This window comes from Oryza sativa, chromosome 3 (assembly GCF_034140825.1).
Source record: "Oryza sativa Japonica Group chromosome 3, ASM3414082v1".
Taxonomy (NCBI): Eukaryota; Viridiplantae; Streptophyta; class Magnoliopsida; order Poales; family Poaceae; genus Oryza; species Oryza sativa.
In genome coordinates this window covers 2,773,241-2,796,626 of record NC_089037.1, presented here as the reverse complement: position 1 = coordinate 2,796,626, position 23,386 = coordinate 2,773,241, and the positions used below count along the sequence as shown (strand labels likewise).

The 23,386-nt window shown below is 46.8% G+C and overlaps 2 protein-coding genes across 2 annotated transcripts; both read left to right on the top strand.

The window, feature by feature from the left end:
- Positions 1-9,799: 9,799 nt before the first annotated feature.
- LOC4331632 (RING-H2 finger protein ATL57) lies at positions 9,800-11,154 on the top strand. Its single transcript, XM_015773669.3, has one exon. The coding sequence runs from the start codon at positions 9,917-9,919 to the stop codon at positions 10,817-10,819; it is 903 nt and encodes a 300-aa protein (XP_015629155.1). The 5' UTR covers positions 9,800-9,916; the 3' UTR covers positions 10,820-11,154.
- Positions 11,155-15,130: 3,976 nt separating this feature from the next.
- On the top strand, positions 15,131-16,489 carry LOC9268438 (RING-H2 finger protein ATL16). Its single transcript, XM_015774607.3, has one exon. The coding sequence runs from the start codon at positions 15,313-15,315 to the stop codon at positions 16,246-16,248; it is 936 nt and encodes a 311-aa protein (XP_015630093.1). The 5' UTR covers positions 15,131-15,312; the 3' UTR covers positions 16,249-16,489.
- Positions 16,490-23,386: the final 6,897 nt, after the last annotated feature.

The window sequence follows — 23,386 nt, the reverse complement described above, 5'->3', positions numbered from 1 at the left end:
TCAACTATGACAATTGCTTAGAAATGCTATTCTAGAATCATGCATACTCATATTTATCAAATGTTATATGCTTGGGAAATTACCTTTGGGAAGGTAATTGAGATGCGGCATGTGGAGACATGAGCGCCACATTGCCATGATGTTGATGACATGATTTGTGAAAGGAGAAATAAAATTAAACAGCTGTTTTCGACTGGGGCGGACGGAGGATTTGGGTGGTATCTGGAAAAGGCTAGTACCGTCCTCAGTCAATTAAGGACCGAGCCATGAAGTTAAGCATGAAACGACCCCCGTACAACCGTACTTCTCGAATGGGTATAGACCTAGCGGATTAGATAGCCGAGTGGAGGCAGTATCCCTGCATAGATGGTTCACCCCTGAGTGAGGCAGGTGCGCTACGATGGGACAGCCGTTGAGGTAGGGCCGAGAAGCGTGCCCTACATCGGTGTCGCCATTGGTAGGACTGCCATGAGTGTGTGAGAGAGAGAACTTAACTTGAACCATAATTTAATATGCGTGTGAGACTTCTCTTTCCCGGGAGCGCCAGAACTCCTCTCACTGCTAGAAACATGGACGCCTAGAGTGCATGAGGATTTAAGTTCATGGAGCGGGTACTGCCAATGCGAGGTTATCGAAAAGCTTTGTCGTGACGCGTCTCATGTGTTGGGACGAGGCTGATATGTTGGGCAGTCGCGGAGTGCGGGTAAAGTGTACATCCACTGCAGTGTGAGTCAACCAAATCTATTCGAATAGCCGTGCTCGCGGTTATTGAGCACCGGGACATGTATTACACTTGGCTAGACTCTAAATTCTTTAACTGGTGTGGGATGGGATATTGCATGATGATTTTTATGCTGATGGAGCCACTTCCTGAGAGGCGGGAATGTGGACGTCCTCAGAAAACCATAACGACTCAATGACGGGAAGCTATCCTTGGGATCACAATGGATGGTGAACAGAACCGTCATTGTTTAATATGAACACTGGTATTAAAACTTGATCAGTCTATGCTAGGTCTTAGGCTTGTGAAAAGAATTACAAAACTTGCTTTGCGCAAAAGAACCATAGCCATCCTTTGAATTCCTCTGTCATGTGCATCATTGCTGTGATGGCTTGCTGAGTACGGTTGGTACTCACCCTTGCAAATATAAAATTAATCAGAAGAGGGAGATGAAGCCTCGGAGGATCCCTATGCCTACTACCAGGAGGGAGATGAAGACGATGGCGCTCAGTAGGTCTTAGTACGGTCGTTGCCTGTGGCAATGGCATGCCGCTGCCTGAATTCCGCTGCCTTATCTATTTCTGCTTTTGGATGTATTCCGGACCGCTCGGTCCGATGATTTAAGACTATGCCTGCGGGCTTATGATGTGATAATTCGTATTAGACACTCGTGTATGTGCACTTGGTATTTCAGCTATGAATTCGTGTGTACCAGACTACTTGATCCAGGGAAATGGTACTGTTTACACGATTGATTCCTGTTATAAAAACGGGGGTTCACACGGGGGATGCCCCTGTCACACACCTTTTAATGGACGAAGACTTAAGGACGTGCGTGTATCGGGGACACAATCTTGGGCGTGTCCGGTGTAGTCATGCATACTCCGATTAGGATGAGTGGCTCAGGGCCGTTCATCATCACAATGGGACAGGCCATACCTGCCACACGCCTCCTGACACACGTTCAGGGCGTGGGCGGCTTGCCGCCGTCCCATTTGTCATTCGGCCTGCGACCGGTTGGCGACCGGCCGTAGGCATGTCAGGCATGCACCGCGCCGTATTTAATGCGGCGTGACGTGCTCGCTCCGCCTGCATTGAAGGTGGTTAGGTGGGTGCTGGGCCACGCTCACCTAACCCCATCCACGTGGCGACCTTGGGGAGGGGTCGGGGCAACCCAACCCATCGGGCTTACAGGAGATGACGGCCACCTATTCATGGGCCCGACCCCCTCAGGGGAGCGCCACGTGGGCACTAGGGGCGGCCTCTTCCTTCTAAGCTTGGTACCCCTAGGCTCATATCACCGACAAGGGGTATCGACTTTTTGGCTAACTCACGCTTGGGTCTCACAGATTCAAGCACCTGTTCTCCATACTCAATTAACTTAGCACATGAGTAGTATGTTACGCTTCTCAGCGGGCCGAACCTGTATAAACCCCCTTTGTCTCATCGCTTTCAAGGGGCCCGGCCCCCTCTCTTTTTCACACCTTCCACCGAATCCTCGATTCTCACCTGTTGCCCCCGGCCGAACTAACAAAAGGGAGGCCTCACAATCCCCCGCTAGAGGAGTTCACTCTCCGACAGTGTTGAAAACTCATGAAAATCATACTTAGAACTTTTGTAAAATCATGAAAAAATTACTAGACATAGCTATAGATATGAAATACATTCTCTCCAAATCTCAAGTCCAAACTCAACTTCGTTTAAGAGACAAAAAAAATTTCAGGTGAATAGTATCTTGTTACTATTCACCTAAAATTTGTCCTTTTTTTACTCCTAAATGAAGTTTGAGTTTGAACTTGATATTTGGTGAGAATGTATTTTATATCTATACCTATCTCTAGTAATTTTTTCATGAATTCACAAAACTTTTAGGTGTGATTTTCACGAGTTTCCAATACTTAGCTCGTTTTTACCGGTTATTTCCTTGTATGTTATGGTCTTTTGTAGTCGCATGCAAGGAAATTTCATGGGTTTTTTTAATATGACGGAAATTACATGGTTATCCTCCTGAAGAGAACATGTATTGATGTACAACCGCAATTTGATCTCATTTCCTTCCGCTATTTGACTATTGGCTTCTCATTAGGGATCAATTTCCTGCTTACATTCAGATTGACCCGCCTTTATTTCGTCTCGAGGAATTCAGGGCCTCCGAACAAAATGCAAGTTGGGAGCTTAAATTTTTATATGAAGTCATCGATCTGTCTAATATAAAAAAGGCATACTTTCCCTCAGCTATATAATTTTTAAACATATTTATTTCTCAAGTATATAATCATCTTTGATCTTTCTTTTGGTTGTATGTTCATACGCATGAAAATGAACTTCTATATCGAGAATCTGGAATAATACTTTTTTGTATAAAAACAAAATGGTCTGGAAAGTGTGATTGTACTGTACCCTTGAGATCTATCACTGTACAGCAACAGATTCATGCGCAATCTATCACTGTACAGCTATAGCAATCTGAGTACACATACGAAAACGCACAGACAATTTGACCCTTTGCAAAAACTATTTTTATAAATGAACCGCTGCCAAAACTTATTTCAAATCTGACCCTTTTACTCAATGCCAAATCATGTGAAAAGTTCAGCGCCACGTCAGCTGGCGCTGAATGCCGTGCCACGGTGAATGGGAGACTAAGTCAGCGTGTCAACGTACATTCAGCGCCATGCTATTTGGCGTTGAGATGTCTAAGCTTAGCGCCACATGATATGGCGTTGAGCAAAAGGGTCAGATTTGAAATAAGTTTTCGCAGCGGTTCATTTGTAAAAATAATTTTTGCAAAGAGTCAAATTGTCAAAATTTGTGTAAGAAAACGACAGGAGACTTGTGGGGTAGGGTGCCCTGGCATGGATATCCACTCTTTTTACTTCCAACTAGCATAGTGCCCGTTGTTAGTTGTCACATGGGTGACCCAAATAATTATACAATATGATAAAAATAAAAATACATAATAAATAATTATTCCGAAATTGAAAAAAGTATACTACCTCTTTCCAAAATATAGAAATCTAGAATTTGATGAGACATATTTTATCCAGATTCGTAGTATTATGATATATCTCACATGATTTTATATTGTTATATTTTAGGACGGATTGAGTATATGATGGCTCCTAGAATTAGTTTGCCACATATAAATGCACTTATATAAAGAATGTGTTGTTTTCAACAAATAAAAAAAATTGTGCTTATAAGAAAAGATACTTTCTTCGTTTCATAATAACTAATAACACTATTCACTTTCAAACTTTATCCGCTTTGTCTTTTTATAAATATTTATTAATGGAAGGATATTATTTTTTACTTCGGTATAACAATTTAAGGGAAAATAATGATCGAGTTTAAATTAAAGAGTTAAAATTGTCAGTTATTAAGGAAATGACTGAGTATATATCTACCTACACCAACGACGGAAATCACTATAATTATTATTAGTAGTAAAACATATGGGTATTTGGGGATTAAACCCTTGTAAATCCATTGCCCATCTCCTAACCCCGTACCAAATAGGCATACGCATCTACCAAATGTGATCAGTTCAGTTATTTTATTAAAAACGGGCATGGATGTCGACCTTAAAGAAGCGTGATATTGGTAGCCACTCGACATATCCCTTCTATGTCCAATAGCTTGAGATGGCGAACTACATTCTCCTTGACTATGTGTTCTCTCACCGGATCTGACACCGTGTCCTGTCTCCTCCTGGCTGGCCGAACTGTCACGCCCCGAACTAGCCCCGAACGGAACTAGCCCGTGACGCTCCAAATTAACCTATTTATCGATACCAGTCCCAGGAAACAGTGCTGGTATCACAGGAAGACAGAATATCACAGCAACAGAGGTCTCTTTATTACAGAGTAGGAGTACAGTCATGTTGGGCTGCGGACAGATCCCGAGCTCACAACTGCATTACAAAAGGGGAAAAGCGGAAGCCAAGACTTGGACCAATCATCACAGGCGCGACTTGGGAACTAGGCCGAAACCCTAAAACTCATCGTAGCCGACTTGCTCCTGGAAGAACTCCTCGTCTGCGGGATCCACTTCATCTTCTTCAGCAACTGGGGGGATTATTTATATAGAGCAAGGGTGAGTACAGGAGTACTTAGCAAGCCATGGGAATTAAGTGTTTAATGCAGGCTTCAAGGGAAAGGCTGTTGTTTTTGCAATTGATTTTATTTAAACTCCTTTTCGAAACAGCTAAGTGAGTGCTTCTCAAACGACACGGATGAAACAGTGTGTCTCGCCCGGTCGGAGTATGTGCAATGTATCAGTCTTTTGAATTGATCCAAGGTTGGCACCAGCCAACAACTTTCAAACGGCCACCCGGGCCTGACTGATCCCATCAGCCGCCGATTTTTCAAACATCGAACCCATTCCACAGCAGCAATTTCACAAAGCAGTAGTCAAACAAAACTACGCTAGGAATCACCTCACATCCGCCCATGACCGTGGGCACGGCTGTTCGAACAGTTTAATAACCTCTGCAAAGGGGGTACACTTTACCCACACGACATTACTAACCCGGATCATCCAGCCCGTGCAGAACGGCCACGTCTAGAGACCTTAAGGCTTTCATGACAAGGCATTTCGAAAGCCGACACAGGTTCACCATATGCCAACGAGAGGGGTCCCAGACCAACACCAGATTAGGTCCCAGACCATACTGTGCCAGGAAACCTGGGGGTTCTCCCCGGCACCACCCCGTTGAATCCACATGTCTCTTGGCATCATGGCTCCCCCGATTAGCTAGTTACTCAGCCAGGGGTGTCCCATTCCACCCATGTGGTCGCACTTGTCTTATGTTCGGATGAAATTCCAAGGAAACAGTCCTTAAGTGCAAGAGCGGGAAACTGTACTCCCGGTACGTTCCCCGGTCCGCGATTTTAGAAATTCATTTAGTTCGCAAGCACCGACCCAGGTGTCGGGTTTTCCAAGTCTTTTGTAAAACCCAAGTTTTACCCATTGTTGGATATTTTAAATTTTGAGGGGGGGTGTTCCGATGCGCGTACCCGAAGGCCCGTGCATCGAAGCACAACGGTCGACAAAGGAGGTTTAAGTGTTCAATAATTCAAGGAGGGTAGTTGCAGCAATTAGGATTGGGGGCCGGCAGGCTATCTCGCAAGCCACGGCCGAATTACTTGTGTTAATCCTATTCATGCAACATTTGCGGAAAAGAAATACTTAGATTTAAATTATAAGTGCAAGATGATCAAAGGTGACTTGCCTTGCTCGAGATCTTGAGCTTGACCTTCGAAATCCTCGCACTGCGGGTCTTCGGGCTCCGAAACTACACGCGAAACGGGACAACTCAACAAACGGCAAAAATAAAGCCCTATTATTGACCTCTAAGCGTGCCATTAGCTGGATCTCGAGATTTGAGGAATTTTGGAAGTTGAACGGAGTCAAACGGACTTACGGTTGGGAAGATATTGAATTTCTAAGATTATTGGATTTTTGGTCTAAAGAAAAAGGATTTATTTAAATCCTTTTTAAAAAAGAAAAGAAAGAGGGAGGGGGAATAGACTTCACGGGCGGCTTGAGCGCGGCCCGAGAGGGGTTGGCGCGGCAGAGGGAGGAGGAGCTCTGCCTCCATCCCTTGGAAGCTAGCGCGCGGAGTGGCGGGGCCGGGTCGTGACGACGGTGATGACGGCAGGGGCGGTTTGGAACGGAGCGGCGACACGGGCGGCAGGCGCGGGCTCAGGCGCGGCAGAGGGCTGACGGCACGGCGATTGGCCAGTCGGCCACCACGGCGCGCGCACGCGCGCGGGAAGCAACGGGCGACGCGGCGATTTGGGCGGCGTCAGCGGGAACGGCAGCGAGAGCGGAGAGGGAGGGAGAGGCGCTCGGCGCGGCTCTCGCGCACGCGCGTGCGGCGCACGGCAGAGCGAGGGAGGGGAGGGAGAGAGAGAGATGGGCCGAGAGGGAAATCGGCCCACCGAACCTGAGGGAGGCAAACTAGACTTTTGCGGAGGAAATCGATTTGGGAAGGAATTGGATTCGGGATTTGAGATCTGGAATTGGCACGGAGACTAACTACAAGCAAAGAAACAGTTTTCGCAATTAGGGTTTTTAGAATTTAAATTTTCCCGCTAGGCGCCACGACGGAACGGGCGCTACATGAACCTCGCTCCTTCCCATGGCTGCTCTCTATAGGTCCGGTGGCCAACTGCTCGGGCATGCCTTCCTGAGTATCTTTGCAAGGATTTCGAATCCCTTGTCGTTCTGGTCTCCTGGTAGCTATGAAAGGAGTGGAACATCAGGGTCTTCGACTATTCTCTCTCTCTCTCTTTGGTTTCAGTAGTACTAAAGTCCATCCTCCAAGAAAGTCATTTGTGGTCTGCTTCTAGCGCCGCTGCTTTGGGGGTCCTTTGGGAGTTTAGTGGTTTCCCCCATCCCCTCGCGATAGGAGTTTTCCTGCTTAACAATTATTATTTTTTGTTTGTTTCTTTTTTTTTCTTTGGCCCTTGCAACGATATTCTATTCATTGCGTTCTGTAACTAAAATTCTACTATCTTCATTCAATATATTGACGTGTAATCTTTCTACGCGTTTCGCGAAAAATAAAAGCAGGCATAGAGGGACATGGATATCTTGTCGCCGTCACTGCGCTTTTTACATATCCCGCATCTGGCATGTCGCCGTGATCCATGTGAAGGCATCTATCTGCAGTTACTGGCCGGCGCGCGATCGCGTCGTCGTCGGCCGCGCGGGATATCTCGCCGGAACGGTCGGCCACACGACCCCGGCCGCAGCCTGCATCACCAGCAAAAGTGGCCATCCAACTTGTGTCCCGCGATGTGGCGCAGCGCGGCGCCAGAGACCTGCCGGGCCCAAACGATCCAATTGGTCGATGATTCGGTTACGAGATATAGCTAGGTCCCAGGATGACGCATTGCCACCGGATATTTTCGCACATCGAAAAGCAAGATAAAGAAGGTCTCGGGATTCGGGGGACCGAAATCTCGGGAAGTTCCTTGAATTCAAAAGGAAAAAATAGAGAAATTCTGCCCAAACTCAACGACCTCGACTCGGTTCGAGAGTTGGCGATCGCGCCGCAGAAATGGAAGGGATAGGATCATGGGATCAACTCGACTCTTTGGTTTGAGTTCCGACTTTTTGAAGGTTTACATTCTGGCGTTTGGCGATCTAGGAAGACACTAATTAATTAATAAGAACGAAACTAATCCATAGTAGGTACTTCTGCATTCTCCTTATCTTGAAACTTTTTTTTCAACGATACTAATCGGTCGGTTTGGAGCCGTTGTGCTTGTATGGTTTACTCTGTAGCAGAGCAGATACAACCGTTCAATTGTTTCCATTTTGTCTGGGACATTGAAAACGATGCCAACAACTACAGCTTCATCATCAGTCGGTATATAATAGTCCACTTGTCACAATATGTCGTTTTTTTAAAAAAAAACCTAGGCCAGCTTGTGCTGGTTTTATATTAAGAGGGCAGAAACTGTACAAGAATATGTCGATTTTGTGTTCAAACCAGAAAAGACAGAAATAAAGAAAATGCTGAAAGTCGCGTGTGTTCTTTTGGGCTGCAAAATATCGCCCACATGGACCTCGTTGCACAAAATTCAACAAGAATAAACAAAACGACCCATTAAAGAAAGGAGGAAACGGACCGATGGAACGAGGAACAAGTGACAGCCCGGTTCAAGCCTGGAAGGGCCCATGCAGTCCAGGATTCTTTCCATTGATTAATTTCAGCGGTGTAAACGTACACTCTCCAATATTCTTTTCATAACTTGGCGAATCAGTGGAGGGCCTTCACAACGTCAACAAAAAGATTTACAATTTTAATCAGCATCTGTCTGAAGGAAAATAGAATCAACCAGCCACGTATGATCAATTGCCAAAATGCAGAGCTGCAGACTAAAATATTGTAAAAGCGAAAGCAACTCGTGATAGATTACGTGTTCAATGATGGTATGAACTCTCTCCGAAGTTGACTTCGAGCATTTAAAATTCAGAAAACCATAGGTCCATACCAAGACAGCGTCTTTATCAGTAACGATATGCTTCTAATGGCAACCTAATTCTCCCAGGATATACACGACGCAGAGTAAGGCATATGCAACGCGTTAGTTGGACAAAAACATTAGCAAGGGCTGTTTCAGACTGTATTGACCATGCCCATAGGAACTAATTCTTTTTTTTTTGGCTAAAAATTAAGAACATCCACTGGGACTAGTTCGATCAATCAATCAGGCAGTGTGTTTAGGCAAAGTAATCACTCCCATATCGGAGTAGTAGGTACGTAACAATAAGAAATGATCAGTGGTAGAGATGCGATAGTATCATATACTTTCTTCATACGTAAAAACAATATTGCCCAACAGCTACAGCTAGCGCCACAATAATAGTGTACGATCCGCCGGTCATCATCTTCCTTGACGGCATGGCTCATATTCGCCCAATTAATCATCAGTCATTTTGGAATTAGTTCTTAATCAGATCACCACGCTCCAAAAGTCAAGCGTACTTAGCAGCCCACAGTCATCTGACGAACCATATTAGACCACTACGCATGCGTACATTAGAAACTTGGAATCTTCGGATAGTTTCTGCCAGTACATGTAGTACTTATCATTTTGCATCAGAACCTGCTGTTTTTACCCCCAAAAAAACAAACAAGCGTACGTGCCAGAGTTTGTCAAAACTTAAAAATCAATCAGGCACGCACAGACATGTTTTTTCCAGCATCCGTTTGGCTCGTTTGCGTCGATGGAAAGGAAGGCGAAGCCTCGATGTCACGCGGACGCCAACACAGCAGGCGCATCGGCCGCTTCGCGTGCGGGAGTTGACCTGGTGACCAAGCCAATGAGTAGTAGCCAAAGGCCGAAGCACGCATGATGCATCGCCCTCGCCGCGCCGCCCGCGCGCGCGCACCACCTCCACCACCGCAGCTCAGCCGTCGCCTTCGCAGATGGCGCCCCGACCTGCGCCTCCCACCGATATATAAAAAAAAAAAAACAACTAATCCTCGCCTTCCGCAACTTGGCGTGGCGCGGTTTTTTTTTTTCTATTTAGCCGACGCCACGCCACGCGCGCTGACGCGCACCGATACAGCCTTCACCCGCACCTCGCTTCCTTGGATCACTCGCGAGTCGCGAGCCGCGCAGTCTCCTCCATCTATTTCTCTCTCTCGCTCCAGCGAGGAAACATTGTGTTGCGATGGATGCGGCGGGGATGGCAGGTGCGCCCATGGCGTCGCCCCCGCCGTACGACAACCCGACGGCTGGGTTCCCCATCGCGATCGTGATCGCCATCGGGTTCATGGTCACCTCGCTCATCCTCGCCAGCTACTACTTCCTCGTCGTCCGCTGCTGGCTCCGTGGCACGGGCGGCGGAGGCGCCGCCGGGGCCGGGCTGCTGCACCGCTCGCGCCGCGAGAGCGCGGCGGAGCGCGTCGCCGCGGTGTTCTTCACCGACTACGAGGCCGAGGTTGGAGGCGGGCTCGACCCGGACGTCGTGGCGGCGCTCCCCGTCGTCAAGTACCGCCGCGCCGCCTCCGGGAAGTCGGCGTCGCCGCAGGAGTGCGCCGTGTGCCTGTCGGAGTTCGTCCGGGACGAGCGGCTCAAGCTGCTGCCGAGCTGCTCCCACGCGTTCCACATCGACTGCATCGACACGTGGCTCCACCACAACGTCAGCTGCCCGCTCTGCCGCACGGTGGTCACCGGCGGCGCGATCGGCCTCCTCGTCCGCGACGACCAGTATGACGCGTCCAGCCGGGAACTGGCCGCCGGCGAGAGGCGCATCGACGCCGCCGCGAGGATGGGCCACGGGATCAGCTCGTGCAGGTTCCCCAAGACCGGGGCCGAGCAGGAGCCGATCCGGCGATCCTTCTCCATGGATTGCTTCCTAGGCGATCTCGGCCGGAAGCCACCGCCGCCGCCGCCGAAGGATCCCGCAGGCTCGGAGGCCGGGCCGAGCCACCCCGACGCGGCCGGTAGCAGCAGTATCGTCGGCACCGCCGGCGCCGGCGAGACCAGCGGCCGGTTTCGGCGGTTGCTGTCGTCGTTCGGGCTCGGCCGGAGCTCGCGGAGCACGGTGTTGCCCATCCACCTCGACCCATGAACCACCTCGGGTTCGTGCAACCTAATTAACTCGCTCTTACCGCTTAATTAATTGAGAGTTACTAGCCATTTGTGCCACTTGTGTGCGTGCAATGTGTACAGCAGATAGCAGAATTGGGGTTGGAATTTTGCCGTTCCATTGATTACTTCTTGGCTCCTTGCATCTCAAGTGTTCCCGCCCGGACATGTCAATCTTTCGTACGTGATCGATCGATATTAATTAGTTGGTACATCAGAATAGTTTTTCCTTTTTCTTTTCGGATCAGACGTCAATGAAACTGTATAAGATTGCCATGCATTAACCATGCGTGAAATCGCAGCATTGCTTTTTGTGAACTGCTACAAAAATTCAAGCAAGTGCTCTCTCTCTTTTTTTTTTAAAAAAAAAAAAGGAGGACGAGATAGAGGGTGGAGCATGTTTGTTTCAAGCGTACGTTTATACGGTTTGTGCGTGCAAAACCGTAATCCTGCCTAGTTTTCGCGTGGTTTGTACTTGACACAAACATTTTTGCTTGGCTTCAAAAACAAGCCTGGATGGTGGCCATGACAGGATCGATCAAGCAGGGGGCCGTGCAAAGATATTACCAATCTCACCCCAACCAGTTCAATTTTCAGGTCAATATCACAAGGTAGCGAGCTATCAATCTCAGTCTCATGTCACCCACACATCACCACTTTTTTTGAGTAATCAATTATCAACTTAACTCATTAGCACAAATAAAGTAAGCAATTAGTACCAGCAGCGAGCTAGACAGCATCACAAAAGCACAGGACTACACGCCACTGCAGCAGCCAGCAGCATTTGTCAAACAAAACCATATAGCTTAATTATTCGCCTAACCAAAGGATTACAACTAGTACTGTATACTAGTTGTTTCATATATATACATATATATGAAGCCGACAAGTTGCAGAGTTGACCATGGATACGTGAATAGTGGTGGCCGGGCTGGCAAACGGTGATGTCCACGCCTCACCGCTGCACACACACACGCACAGTTGCTGCACGAATACTAATACGCGGTTAAGGGGCGCAAATTACTCGAGTTATTCTGCCTAGTTGCGTCTCTGCCCATGTGGATCTCCTCATGATTAACAGATACTGCTAGGGGTTGACTTCATCGTGGCACGGCCTCACTATGCGGCAAGGAATAATATGGTCACATGATGATGAACGGTGTTGTAATTCTGCATCAGACAAATGGGATGGAAGCTTGCATTCCAAGATCTTTGACTTAATTGCTGTACGTAGGGAACGCCTTGAGCTGTAAACAGTAAAATCTCCTCCGTTTTTTTTTTCTTTTTGGTTTTGAAACACAATACTACGCTCATATACGCAAGCACGCTTGTTTGATGAACATACGTCAAAGTGTCAAACATTTATAAACATCTCCAAAGACTATGTCGACATACGTTAAAATTGACTATGAACATTTCGCTTTTAACGGACAAAGGCTATGCTTCTAATAAGATCAGGGCATTACGCCCTTTATTTTGTCTCCTTGGCTGAAAGAGATTTTGAGAAAATAAAAGGGGTGAAATCAGATTAATTTAGTCCATCAAATTTTGTCCGAGCATTAGTTTGTCTCTGCAGTTAGTAATTTCCAACTGTCCATGTCGGAGTCGTGTAAATTTCGTTGTCCTCATGTGCAGTTTACTTCGTTCTAGATCGCTGTCAAACTTCATCCTCACGTCTGTTTTGGTGCAAGGGGCTCGTAAGAGTAATCTTGCCAGTTTTGGTGCTTAATGTGGCCATGTGGGGCTAAGGACCATTTTCGTGATAAAGGGCAAAATTGAAAGAATCGTTGCGTAAAAATGAGACGCACGGGAATAAGTTTGCTCTGGACGGAATCGAGTGTGCAAATCGCACTTTTGATGTTGTTAGCTCTAGTGCTTTAATTTCAGGGTGCTATCCTATTTCACTGTCATTTAAGATTATGGCACGAGATATTTTACGGATATTGACCCCGAATCTACCAGAGTAGTATTTTGGCACTGTCACTTCAATAGCGCGAAAAAGTCCAACACATAGCTATCGATGGCTGTTCACAGCATTGATTGGAATTAAACAGAACACAAGATACAGAAGAACCTTCTGTATTTCTGTCCTGCTCTCTCTAGCAAAGTGCAAAGCTCCTCTTTTCTCCAAAATTATCGTTGCGTTTTTTCCAACTATAGCGGTCGGCAAACATTGGTGTTGTTCAGGGGCAATGCACGCGATCGATCAACTTGCGCGCCGCCAGTCTCCTTTACGAGCGCGCGCCGTCGCGGGCAACCTCGAATTTCTCAACGCTGACGCCGCCGACCTGCCGCGTTGACAAGCGGAGGAAGCAAGTGCAGGCAGACAGAGAAAACCACGCACGTAGCAGTAAGAGCGATGGCAAGTTGGAAACCGTAGCATAAGAACGATGGCGAGCCCAAGTCGGCTATGGCAACCGTACGAAAACGGCACTTTTGTCACGCTCGATCCTGAGCAAATTGGGCCGTGGTGACCTTTTCAAGCCCCCAGTAGGTTCTTCTCATTTTGGCCCCAAAAGAGGAACAAGTCCAATTTAACACTCTACAGTAGTGATCGGATATACTCCCTCCATTCCATAATACGAGGCACAACCACTTTTTTTAGATGTTCCATAATATAAGACATGCGTGCATGTAGGCAATTAACTATGGCCCCTTCTCCATTAAATTATTACTTTTTTACATCCTCTACTCTCATGTTCTCTAATTCTATTGGATGTATGCATTTATTTATTAGGATGATCCAAACTACAAGATGATAATAATTATTTCTTAGTCTTTGAGTTAGGGGTGGTTATGCCTTATATTTTGGAATTGAGGGAGTATTAATCTTTTCAACTATTAAAACCGTGCAAAGTGAGGGTTGATATACCCACTTTTGCGATTGAGGGATACGAATCAAATCCGAACACTTGTGAGGTAGTTAAATTAGACTTTATTCGCTAAAAATACAACACTGAAAGTGCGCCTTTTTCTGGAGGCCCAAAGCTGCCGAGCATTGCAGTGAACCTGTAGGCCGGGCCAGTCGCAGAGGCAGGCGCGTCACATCACGTCGGTCCACCGGCCGAAACCAAGGTCCATGCCCACCGCCGCATTGTCAAAGTTGCTCCCCTGCTCAGTAGTCACGGCTGCACCGTCACATTTCGCTGGTCCACCGGGGCACCAACCGCCGAAACCGAGAGAGAAAAAAAACCCCGACCCGCTCAGCTCTGCCTCGCTGCCGGAGTGCCGGCGCCGCAGCATGTTGCCAATTGCCATTGCGGTTTTGGACAAAATCACCTGGATGATGGCGGCCATGGCCCAGCGCCATAACCACCGGCACCGCGGCGTGCCGCCACAGTGCGCCGTGCCAAACGAGACGCGCTCTACTACTACATTATTAATTACTACTACAATGCACAAGAACCGAACCTTCCCCGGTTTTTCTCTTGGTGTTTCACTGCTGGTATACAGGGCGCCTCTACAAATGCAGCGCAGCCATGTACTGTACTACGTGGTAAGCCTACTGCTGCAGCAGCATCTGAACAGTTCCTCCCCATGTGTGTTCTACATGGAAAAAGTTTTTAATTGGTTTGTTCTTGTTAGTAATGGGGACAAGAATTTACGTATTTACGTTTGGTTTAATGGCAGGGGGAGCTAGCTGGGAAAGAAAACAGAGGGGGGGGGGGGGTCAAACTCTGTCTGCTGCGTCTCGAAGTTTTAAGGCGGCGAACCTGCCTGCTGTACGTACTACAAATGTACAGGATGGGAGAGTTACTCTCGTGCACGGCGCGTACGACGGCGTGCTATAAAAATTGTGCACGCCAGCAGGGAGGCACAACTTTTTTGCTTTCCCAACTGCTCCTGTGGATGTAACGCCGCAGCTCTCTTGTGTACCACCTGGATATTTTTCTGGTGCCAATCAACCTCAGTTGTACAGTGCGATCTAGTGATCTACCGTCCATTTCGTAGATAATCAATGATACCAGTGGTGAACTGACGGCTGAGATTGGAGCCAATCATCTTATCATAAGACCCTCACTCACATTTCACAAGTCATAATCACCAATTAAACCTTTAATAGGACCAGAAAGCCTACACACTACTACCACGTCCATCCCAGTAAGATCAAAAGGGACACATTTTAATAGTATAAATTTTGACAGAAATATTTGGATGTCGTTATATTTTGAGACGGATAGAATACGTGCTAACTACTCTGCTTGTGGTTTGTATGGAGTTTGGGTGAAGTGTCACGTAGTCATGTTGCCTTGGCGTCAGGCAGAGAGGTGAACAGGTGATAAAACATTAAAACATGGCGTGAGATGAGATGAGATGAGAGTTGCCATCGGCTATTACTCCAGAGCGGCTCGACGTCCCTCTCGCGAAAGCGGATAGTTTGCTGCTCTCGCGCGCTGTGCGGTTGTCACACACACTTTTCTGCCTTCAACTGTATCGCCTCTCTCGTTAGGCGGCACGGCGGGGAGCGCTACAAAAATGGACGCGCCACCGGCATTCCGCTCCTCGTCGCCGTCGTCGTCGAACGCGAGCGTCCCGATGGTTGTCATCACCGTCGTCGGCATCCTCGCGGCGTTCGCGCTGCTCGCGAGCTACTACGCGTTCGTGACCAAGTGCCAGGCGCTGCGCGGGCTGTGGTCCCGCGGCGCGATGCCGTGGCGCGGGCACGGCGGCGGCGGCGCGCGGCGGCGGGCCGCGCGGGAGGCGTCGGTGATCCGCACCGTGGCGACCGAGGAGCGGGGGCTCGGCATGCCGTTTATACGGATGCTCCCCGTCGTGAGGTTCACGGCGGCGGCATGCGGCGGCGCCGGCGGCGAAGGTGGCGGCGGCGGCGTGGGCGCGAGGATATCCGTGTCGGAGTGCGCCGTGTGCCTCAGCGAGTTCGTGGAGCGGGAGCGCGTCCGGCTGCTGCCCAACTGCTCCCACGCCTTCCACATCGACTGCATCGACACGTGGCTGCAGGGCAACGCGCGCTGCCCCTTCTGCCGGAGCGACGTCACGCTGCCGTTCACGCCGCCGGCGGCGGCGGCGCCGGTGCGGCCCACCTCGGCCACCCACCCCGACGACGACGAAGACGCCGAGAGCGCGCGGCGCCACCACCACCACCACCACAACCACAACCACCGGCCGGACGACGAGCTCATCAACAGCATCGTGATCGAGGTGAGAGGGGAGCACGAGAGCTGGGTTAGCCACCGCGGCGGCGCCGCCGCCGCGCCGCCTGCGACCAAGCGGACGCCGCAGCGGCGGCGGAAGCCGGAGAGCGTGGGCGACGAGGCCATCGACACGAGGAAGAAGTACGACGAGGAGTTCGCGGTGCAGCCGATGAGGAGGTCGCTGTCCATGGACGACTCCTGCCACAAGCAGCTCTACGTGTCCGTGCAGGAGTTCCTAACCCAACAGAGGCAAGTGTAACAAAAAAAAATGTACACATTATTTTTTTTTCTCTCTCTCTCTCTTCTGATGATGATGATACACCGATTCGTCAACCATCCTACGTAGGGCAACAGCCGTACGTATACGTATGTACGTACGGTGCCGGCCTGTACATTTGCTCGCTAGCTAGTACGTAGCATGCAGTAGTTGGTGGTGAAAATTCAATTCTTTTGTAGCTAGGCAAGCTTTTTTTCTTAAAAAAGAATACCGATTCTGTGCATTACTTTTAGTGCCCAGGAGTACTATAGGATTTTACACATTAATTTGCAGGATCCAATTTCTCACGTGAGGATGTGAGCAAAGGTAAAAAAGAAGAAGAAAAAACATTGGCCACAGGTCTGGTAACTAACGCACGGGCAAGCAGTTAAGGTTTTGGACCGGACATTTCCAAAGGGAGAACTGTTACGTGGCGGTAGCTAGCAGCAGCTAACTACTACACATACTGTACATGCTAAAGAGAAGAGAATGTGAAAGACGCTGGGTCCTAGCAATGTCACCAAGGGTTTTTGTAAGCTAATGCCATCACCTCTTCTATCAGCCAGCGTCGCGTCGTGTGCACGGGGCACGGCCACTTTTGCTGTCAAAATCGTCGTAGCCACTCGCGTGCAGCAAGGGCCCCCCGGCTCTCCCTCTCGCTAGCTTAGCTCGGGCCGCGAACCGTTCCATCAACCGCGCTGGCCCAAAAAAAAACGCACTTTTTACGCGAAAAGAAACAGCCATTGGTGTATGGAAACTGGGCAATTTTTACGAGTGGTCATGCGTCATGTACATCCTGGTGTTGGAGTACAGGATGATTCCGATCTGTGAGGGTAGATTTGGTTAGTTGGAGTACAGGATGCAGAGCTAATCATCTAATAGGAGGAGGGGGGGGGGGGGGGGGGCACAAACGGAGGGTGGGATGTCAACGTTGATAGCGTGTGTGCTTTCGGGTGAGGCATCACCAGCCAGCTGCGGCGAGCGATGTGGGTTTTTTTTTTTCCTTCTTCTCCATGGGGACCAAGGAAGGGATCGAGCTGAGCTAGCTAACACCAGACCCAAAAAAAAATAATTGCGAAGTGGCATGATAACGTCGTCGTGCAGTGCAAATGGCGGAGCAGATGGAATAACATGACCACGCACGAAAAAGGTTTTTTTGGCCCCCTGCATGCACGTTTGGATGTTCCGTGTCCGATGCCATCGCCCACCCAATCCAAGCAAGCAGTGCAGTGCGTTTCCACGGTTGGTGAGGGGGTGGCCAACGTTCCGGAAAAAGCTGCGCGCCGGGCGTCCAATGGCAGTGGAAAAATTGGATGCCTCGAACACCCGCGCCGCCTGCCACTTTTACTTTAAAACGATTTTTCTCTTAAACTAATTATCCAATCTACGATCCGATCACACCGTTATATTCGTTGCAATTACATTTTTACAACAAAATCACACATGATTATATTTCGACAAAAAATATTTTAGCTTTTCTATTGATATTTTTTTAATGTTGCATATGATCTCTTTCGATGTTTCATCAAGTAGTTTTACGATGTTTTAGCTAATGTACTTGTGATGTTTCACTATGTATGGATCAAATGTTGCAGTGGATTTTGATATTATGGAACGCGCCATTGCAAAAAATCACCCACATATTTTGGAAACACCCTATTAAGGGAATTTGGTTTATTTTTTGTTCCACAAAAAGTGTTTCACCTAGTGTACTCACAATGTTTCACTATGTATAGATCTAATTTGACAGTGAACTGAAATATTCCATTGCAACAAAAAACCCACATATTTTGAAACCCCCTATTAAGGGAATTCGTTTCTTTTTTTTTCCACCGAAAAATATTTCACCTAGTGTACTTATAATATTTCACTATATATGAATCAAATGTTGCAGTGAACTGAAACATTCTTTCGCTATTTGCTGAAACATTATTTTTATATAAGGTGAAATAACACCCGATTTAAACAAGTGAAACATTTTCGATCTATTTAGTGAAACAATTCCGATATACCTAGTGGAACATCGCGCAACATTTAAAAATAATTCAATAATAAGCTAAAAAAAATTTCGTCGGAATATATCCATGTGTGGTCTTGTTTTGAAGATTTAATTGCAACGAATTTAATGGTGCAATCGAATCATGATTTGGATAAGTAATTTAAGAGAAAAATCAATTTAAAATAGTTTTTGCACGTAAATTGGGCGCTAACGTCATGCTGACGTCAGCGTCCAATTTTTCCCCAAACATCAGACGGCCTCCCAACGTTTCTAGCTACAGTAGCTACGAACCCTAAGCACTACTAGATATGCCTTTCCAGTGCGGCGTTTGTCACTCTCGCTCGCGTAGTTTATTTTCGGAGGGACAAGGATTCGGTAAGGTTGGAAACTTGGAACGATTCTTTCGGTATAGCTTAATTTGGTGAAAGCTTTGCGAAACATATGTTATCATGTGCAGTTGTGCACACTGCGGTTAAGGACAATAAGCTCGTCAGTTCTTCTTAAAACGCTACACATGGTCTCAATTGCTTAGGGTCTTTATGGTAAAATCTCCTCGCTCATAATATGAGTGTGGCATTTAGGATATGTTTCGAGTTTTAGATTTTGATAAACATCCTTCCTAAAATACCATACATGGCTTAATTGGTTAGGGTCATTGTAGTGGAATCTGCTCACCCATAGCATAGTATCGCATTTAGGACATGTTTGAAGGAGCTTAGATTTTGAGAAGCATCATTCCTAATACGCTATGCATAGCCTTAATTGGTTAAGATTTTTGTGGTGGAATTAGCTCACCCATAATATGAGTGTCACATTTAGGGCATGTTTGGAGGAATTTTAGATTCTGAGAAGCAGCTGATGAGAATCTCGAACCAACTTTTAACTTCTAGTTTATCTTCTAGATTCTGCAACTACAAATCTTGATGAAAAGCTGAAGTGCTTTTGATTCTGGGGTTCGGCTACCAAAAACTCTCCTAATAGATAAAAAAAATCAAATACTGGGGCTTTGAATTACCCAAAACAATCGATTTTGATCCTTTCTGCTATTTTTGTCTCAATTTACATTAGAGTAAAATAAGCGAGTGGTCTTTAGTCTTATAAGCATATAAAATGCAAATCCAATTCCCTAAACTTATCAAAGTATATCATCTAGATAAAAATTTACCACATACCCTTCTATACGTTTGTTAATATGGCACACTATGCATTTGATGTGGCATATAAATCAGAAAAAAAAAGTCAAAATTGTTGAGGATTACCTTTCTTCATCACTCCTCAAAATCCCTAATTCGAATCCAAGAAATTCTATTGGAGCTCATGATACTTGGCTGAATGGAGCAAGAGAGAGAAAGGAGGGTGAGTCTCACGAGGTGTGAGGTGTTATCAACATCAACACCACACAGTTTCTTTAAGGGACACATGGTAATTTTGGACTTAAAATAATGTACTTTAACTAGCTTAGGGCCTTGAATCTACATACATCTTAGTTTATGGTTCTAAAGAACACATGCTAACAAATTTAAGGACCGCTAGAGCATAAAGACTAAACCAAATACCCCTTACATCTTAGAGAGAATCTAATCTACACCATTAAGTTTGTTTGAGTTTAACGATTTGCCATCGACATTGTCTCTTTCTATAATATACTAGTGATTTTATCAATTTTTCTACAATACGCCATTGGGTGAGCCTTTTTTTTCAAAAATACCCAAAATACCTTTAGAGACATACAAGATTAACATTTGATTTATCTCATTAGAAGTTTCAAAAAATATAAAACTTTTTGTGTAGCCTCTTTACACAACATGCAAGTTTGTATACAAGTTTCAAGTTTTTTCGGTATATTTAGTTTTTATATAAAAAAATATTTCTATGTGGTATATGCAAAAGAATTTGCTTATACAAGAGATAAAGCACAAAATATCTTATGCAATGTATGAAAGATGATTTATATTAAAGGGTTTATTCACTTTGATGTCATTTTCAACCATACCTTTTTGGCAAAGTTGTTAAAAAAATATCTACATTTAGTTTGTTGCCAAATTTGATCAATACATAAGAAATCCTGCTAAAATTTTGACAATATTGCCATCTTACCAAAATTTTGGCACTGCCAAAACTTGGTAAGGTTTATTTTGGCTACAATCTGAACAGACCCAAAAACAACAATAAAAAAAATTATATATCATATAATAGATAAGTTACATTTTTAAAAAAAATGTAAAAAACCTAAAACTTCTATATAAACCTAATTTTTTTAAAGTACGAATTACCCCCCCTGAACTATTGCGGTCGTCCGAATTACCCCCCTGAACCTGAAAACCAGGTATCACTCACCCTGAACTTCTTATATCGGACGAATTACCCCCCTTGACCGAATCTAGAGCGGTTTCGTCCTACGTGGCGTACACGTGGCAATCCAGTCATCATTTTCTTTTAAAATAATGGTGGGACCCACATGTCATACCTTCTTTTCCCCAATTCCTCTCTCTCCTCTCTCTATCGGGCGCAACACGCGTACACGGCAGAGGCAGACCGGCCGGTGGCGGAGCTCGCCTAGGCAGTGGGTGGCCAGTGGGAGCGAGCGGTCGGCGGCGGAGACAGAAGTTCGTCGGGTGTCTGGCGGCCAGTGGCGGAGCGGGCGGTGGCGGCTGAGGCCGAGCATGCCTGGGTGACAGGGGACGGAGGCGGAGGCGGAGGCCGGTGGTGGACCGGGCTACCGGGGCGGAGGCGGAGCTCGCCTCAGCGACCGGTGGCGGAGGCGGATCGAGAGCCGCGCCACGCGCCGCGGAGGTGAGGCGGCGGCGCGGGTGGTCGGCACGGGGGCAGGCGGTGGTCGGCGGCGCAGGACATGAAGGCTGGACGTCGGCCACTTTCCCCATTCAAAGCCTTATCGCCGGCCGCCACCCTCACCTCGAACCCCGCCTCCTCCAGCCAGTCGTCACCGCCGTTGCCCCCACCATCCTCCTCGGCGCGGCCCACCGGCCGCCACCCTCCCCGCGAGCGCCGCCGTCCGCCGCCTCTAGTGTCCTCCTCGGCACTGCCCGTCGCCTCCACCGTTCTCCTCGGCTCGGCCCACCGGCCGCCGTGCCCTCCCCGCGACACTGCCGTCCACCATCGTCCTCGCCGCACCGAGAGAGAGCATGATGGAAGAGAGAGAGAAAGGGAATGAGGGGGGAGAGAAGCTGACAGGTAGGTCCCACCGATTATTTTTTTTAAAAAATGCTGACTGGAGCGATAGTTCAGGGGGGTAATTCGTACTTTTTCCTATATAAAGAGGCCACATAAAAGTTTTCATAATTTTTTGAAACTTCTAATGAAATAAATCAATTGTTAACATTGTATGTGTAACGTCCCGCTTACATCTGATAGCTTTCATAGGTCATAATAAACTGCCCTCACAGACCAACACATGTCTTTTCTGCACACTTTATCCTCACTCGTGTGTACCCGGGAAGAATTTCCCGGTCAGTCACCAAGCATGCTTAACCCTGGAGTTCTTTGGAGATTGGCTTCCCTCACAGACCAACACATGTCTTTTCTGCACACTTTGTCCCCACTCGTGTGTACCCGGAAAGAATTTCCCGGTCGGTCACCCATCCCAAAGAGTTCTTTGGAGATTGGCTTCCGGAAAAGAAGTTGCAACTTGTTGATATGAGTATTCTATTAATCCTATTAAGCCCTAGGCCTAGGCCTAGGGTTAAGCGTGCTTGGCCTAGAGCAATTTGGGATGGGTGACCGATCGGGAAATTCTTCCCGGGTGCACACGAGTGAGGACAAAGTGTGCAGAAAAGACATGTGTTGGCCTGTGAGAACAGTCTATGACCTATGAAAGCTGCCAGATATAAGCGGGCTCGGCCTGGGAGAGGCGGGTCGTTACAGTATGTCTCTAAGGGTATTTTTCAAAAGAACAGATGTAAGCAGGCCCGGCCTGGGAGAGGCGGGTCGTTACAATATGTCTCTAAGAGTATTTTTCAAAAGAAGTCCCAACCCAATGACGTATTATAGAACAATTAATAAAGTCGCTGGTATATTATAAAAAGTGACAATATCGATGGTAAATCGTTGAACTCAAACAAATTCAATGGTATAGAATATATTCTCTCTAGGACTTAACTATCAAAGGCAAATACCCACATACCATCTTCGTTGGTGTTGTTGGGTTAGAGCCGTTGACGGCTAAAAAAGTAGATCATTAACACATAATTAGTCGAGTAGTTACTACAAATTTAAAAAATAGATTTGTTTGATTTTAAAAAAAACTTCTATAAAATTATTTTTACATAAAACACACCATTTAACAGTTTAAAAAATATGCTAACTGAAAAAGAGGGATTTACCGTCCCAAACGCAGAACTCAGCCTAAACAGTAGTAACTAGTGACTCAGCTTTTCTGTTATACTAAATAGTAACTTAGCCCTCCGAGTGAAACATGCCGACTGCTGGTTAGCCGATGCGAAACCTTCACATGCAGAACAAGGGCACTAGATTTTCTGACAGTTTGGCAAAGAAGAGGATCTAGAGGTTTTGCCAAGGGACAATTTTGTTCATGGACGCTGCTTTCTAGCTGGCTTTACTGTAGCTTATGTAGCAGCTTATCCCAAGCCTCTCCCCTCAAGGACAGATTCGCATTTTTGTCATCATGAAAGTATGCATGTTTTATTAAATCTCAGATGACAGGATGGGCCAATGGGGCCGAAATGTTAATCTGGATTTTTTTTCTCACAGAAAAGCTGTTAATCTGAATACAGTGTCCTGTAGAATCTACCTGCCAAGACGATATTGACCACTAGCGATGAGGATGACTTCAATGTTGGCCTACCACATAGTTTTACCGTGACATTTACTAGCAGACAAAAACCTGAACTGTACAAAAAGCAGCGTAAACGAAGGACACAGACAAATGGCAATCGTGGTAACAGTTTGTCCCACATACTATGATGATTGTTATTCTTTTAGATGGATACTGTGATATTTCTGGAAAGTAAGGAACTATGAAAATTGGATAAAATCCAAGGATTCACTAATGTATAACTTTTTTAAGCTGGAACCACCGAACCACCATTTGTTTTATGTTAAAACCGTATTTGGATATTTGGATAAAAATTGCTCTTAGTAGTATCTTAGTGATGAAAGTTGATC

Bases quoted from the DNA above. Each gene is read 5' to 3' on its own strand.
- LOC4331632 (XM_015773669.3), top strand. From the start codon at position 9,917: ATGGATGCGGCGGGGATGGCAGGTGCGCCCATGGCGTCGCCCCCGCCG.
- LOC9268438 (XM_015774607.3), top strand. From the start codon at position 15,313: ATGGACGCGCCACCGGCATTCCGCTCCTCGTCGCCGTCGTCGTCGAAC.